The 2933-nt window shown below is 59.5% G+C and overlaps 1 protein-coding gene across 1 annotated transcript in view; it reads right to left on the minus strand.

Moving 5' to 3' along the window:
- The window catches only part of SCARA5 (scavenger receptor class A, member 5), a gene marked incomplete at its 3' end in the record, with an annotated part of 24651 nt that extends 22355 nt beyond the window's left edge, over window positions 1-2296 (minus strand). Inside the window, exon 1 of the mRNA XM_010148120.1 lies at window positions 2185-2296. Coding sequence (XP_010146422.1) covers window positions 2185-2296 — 112 coding nt within the window. The remainder of the gene's footprint in view (window positions 1-2184) is intronic.
- Window positions 2297-2933: the final 637 nt, after the last annotated feature.

Below are 2933 nucleotides of genomic sequence, written 5' to 3' on the forward strand. Positions count from 1 at the left end.
AGGTACTGGAAGGCTGCAATGAGGTCTCCCCGGAGCCTTCCCTTCTCCAGGCTGAACAAGCCCAACTCTCCCAGCCTTTCATCATAGCAGAGGGGCTCCAGCCCTCGGAGCATCTCCGTGGCCTCCTCTGGACTCATTCCAACCGGTCTATATCCTTCTGATGTTGAGGGGTCCACAGCTGGACACAGCACTCCAGGTGGGGTCTCACAAGAGCAGAGGGGAGAATCACCTCACTCAAAACTGTCCCCATCCTGGAGGCTGGAGGGTAGGAGGACACCCCGCAGCAACATCTCATCTCTTCCAATGGCCACCGTAAGCCACCTGCATCATGCAAGCATCCCAAAAAAACCTTGCCAGGGCTGGGTGTTCCCAGCTCACTCAGTACCTGGGTGCAGCCCATCCTGGCACTTGGGCTGCCCTCTGGAAACACCCGAGGCTCTCCATCGCATCCCAAGGACGTCCCATGTGCAACCAGGAAAGTGAGTTCTCCCTCATCCCAATCCCAGGCTTGTGGTGAGGGACAGCAGCGCTGGGAAGCTGAGGACAAGACCAGTTTCCCCAGCAGCCCCACAGGTCACTTAAGTGAAGCTGCCAGCAAAGGGGACGTCACATCTCTGCTTGAGCACCCTGGCCTCTCCCACCCGGCCTCGGGAAAAATCCATCAGGGCTGTTGGCTCAGGGACCAAGCCTGGATCTGGTGATACGTGGGCAGCATTTCATGGGACAAGGGAAGAGCAAAAGAGCTCGATGGGTCCATGGAGGAGAGAGATGCCAGCTAAGATGTACGGGACATGCAACAGGTCCCACAGCCCCAGTCCTTCCATCCCATGCAGGGCATCTCTGGACAAGGCCACACGCAAGAGAGCAGGAGTCTTGAAGGAGCCCAAAACACACCAAAAATCACAAGCAAAGTGACTTTCCCTGGAGGACAGCCCTGGTCAGTGTCAGAATCAAATGAGATCCCTGGATGTCTTCAAGGCCAGGCTGGATGAGGCTTGGAGCAACCTGGTCTAGTGGAAGGTGTCCCTGCACGTGGCAGGGGGGTTGGATCTAGATGATCTTTAAGGTCCCTGCCAACCCAAATCGTTCCGTGATGCTGGGATTCTATGAGATCCTGGGCACCTGGAGAGGCCTACGGCGCCCTGGGTCTGTCATCCCCACCTTGGACCAGAAAGTGGGGGAACAGCAAAGGAAGAACAGAAACTTCCTTGCAGTGGGATTCCCCGAGTGTTTCTCCCAGTGAGGCTGTGCCAGGAGGAGAGGAGGATTTTTGCACTCCCTTTGGGACACACACACTCATCATGGCCATGAGCCGGCCGTGTGTGCTGCCAGCCCAGAAAGCCAACCCCATCCTGGGCTGGATCCAGAGCAGCGTGGCCAGGGGGGCGAGGGAGGGGATTCTCCCCCTCTGCTCCGCTCTGGGGAGACCCCCCCTGCAGTTCTGCTCCAGCTCTGGGCCCCCAACAGCAGAAGGACACGGAGCTGTTGGAGCGAGTCCAGAGGAGGCCCCGGAGATGCTCCGAGGGCTGGAGCCCCTCTGCCATGGGGACAGGCTGGGGGAGTTGGGGGGTTCAGCCTGGAGAAGGGAAGCTCCGGGGAGACCTCAGAGCCCCTTCCAGTGCCTGGGCAGCTACAAGGAAGCTGGGGGGGACTTTTCCAAGGGCAGGGAGTGACAGGACAAGGGGTGATGGGTTTAAACAGAAAGAGGGAGATGGAGATGGGACATCAGGAAGGAATTCTTCCCGCAGAGGGTGGGGAGCACTGGGACAGGTTGCCCAGAGAAGCTGTGGATGCCCCATCCCTGGGAGTGTCCAAGGCCAGGCTGGATGAGGCTTGGAGCAACCTGGTCTAGTGGAAGGTGTCCCTGCCCATGGCAGGGGTTTGGAACTGGATTATCTTTAAGGTCCCTTCCAACCCAAACCATTCCATGATTCTATGATCATGGTGGTACTTTCACCAAGGCACCCTCACCCTAGGGCTGGGATTGCTCCTCTGCTCTGGTTCCCTGGGACACACAGCTGGAGCTGAGCACCTGACTCAGACCAGACACCTTTGCCTGCGTGGGGCCAAACTGCTGAGCTGCTCCCTCGGCAACCCACGTCCCCATGTACCCCACTCTCCAGGTTTGTGTCACCAGGGTCAAAGCTCCACCCTGACCAAAACCCACGTGGAGTCCGGACTCACCGTCCTCGCAGAGGTTCAGTTTGGAAAGGTTCCTTCCCTCGAAGGGCTCCTCGAAGATGGAGCCGTTCTCCCTCTCACTGAAGGTGTGAAGGTACATGGCTTTGTTCTCCATCCTCCTGCTGCTGGTGAGAACAGGCACGTGAGACCGTGCTGGTGGCCACGGTATTATCCTGACACAGCAGGGGCCTGATCCTGGCTAATCCAGCCCCCTGCGTGGCTCTAGCACCATGCTCCAGTGCGACATAGGGTGGGCTGGCCCAGGGGAGGTGGGGGCTCAGGGCATGCAAGCCCCCCCAGGGACCTCTTTCAACCCTGGAGTTTGGGGTACCCCTGCACCCTCACCACCTCTAGATACCCCAGCACCCTGAGCCAAGCCCTACTCTCCCCATGGGTCTGATCCTGCTGTCACTGTCAGCCCTGGGGGGTTGTGCCTCCTTTGCCCCCCAGGTTCCATCAATCAGCCCCCAGCCGGGCTCTGGTGTGGAAAGAGTTAAAAATCACCTGCTGAGCCCTCCCAAGTCATCGATTCTCCCAGCTCCAGCTGCCCCTCTCTGTCAGCACACGGGTGCTGTGCTGCGTGGGGACCCCCAGCTCGTGTCACACCCCTCCTCCAGCCCAAACCAGCCCCGCTGGGAGCAGGATGGGCAAAGACCTCCCCACAGCATCCCTGGTCCCACTCCCACGGGGGACACATCACCCGTGTAACCCAGGGCGGGGGGTCTCACAGCAACGTGGGGTCAGACTCTGCT

This window comes from Eurypyga helias, unplaced genomic scaffold, assembly GCF_000690775.1.
Source record: "Eurypyga helias isolate BGI_N326 unplaced genomic scaffold, ASM69077v1 scaffold7573, whole genome shotgun sequence".
Lineage (NCBI taxonomy): Eukaryota > Metazoa > Chordata > Aves > Eurypygiformes > Eurypygidae > Eurypyga > Eurypyga helias.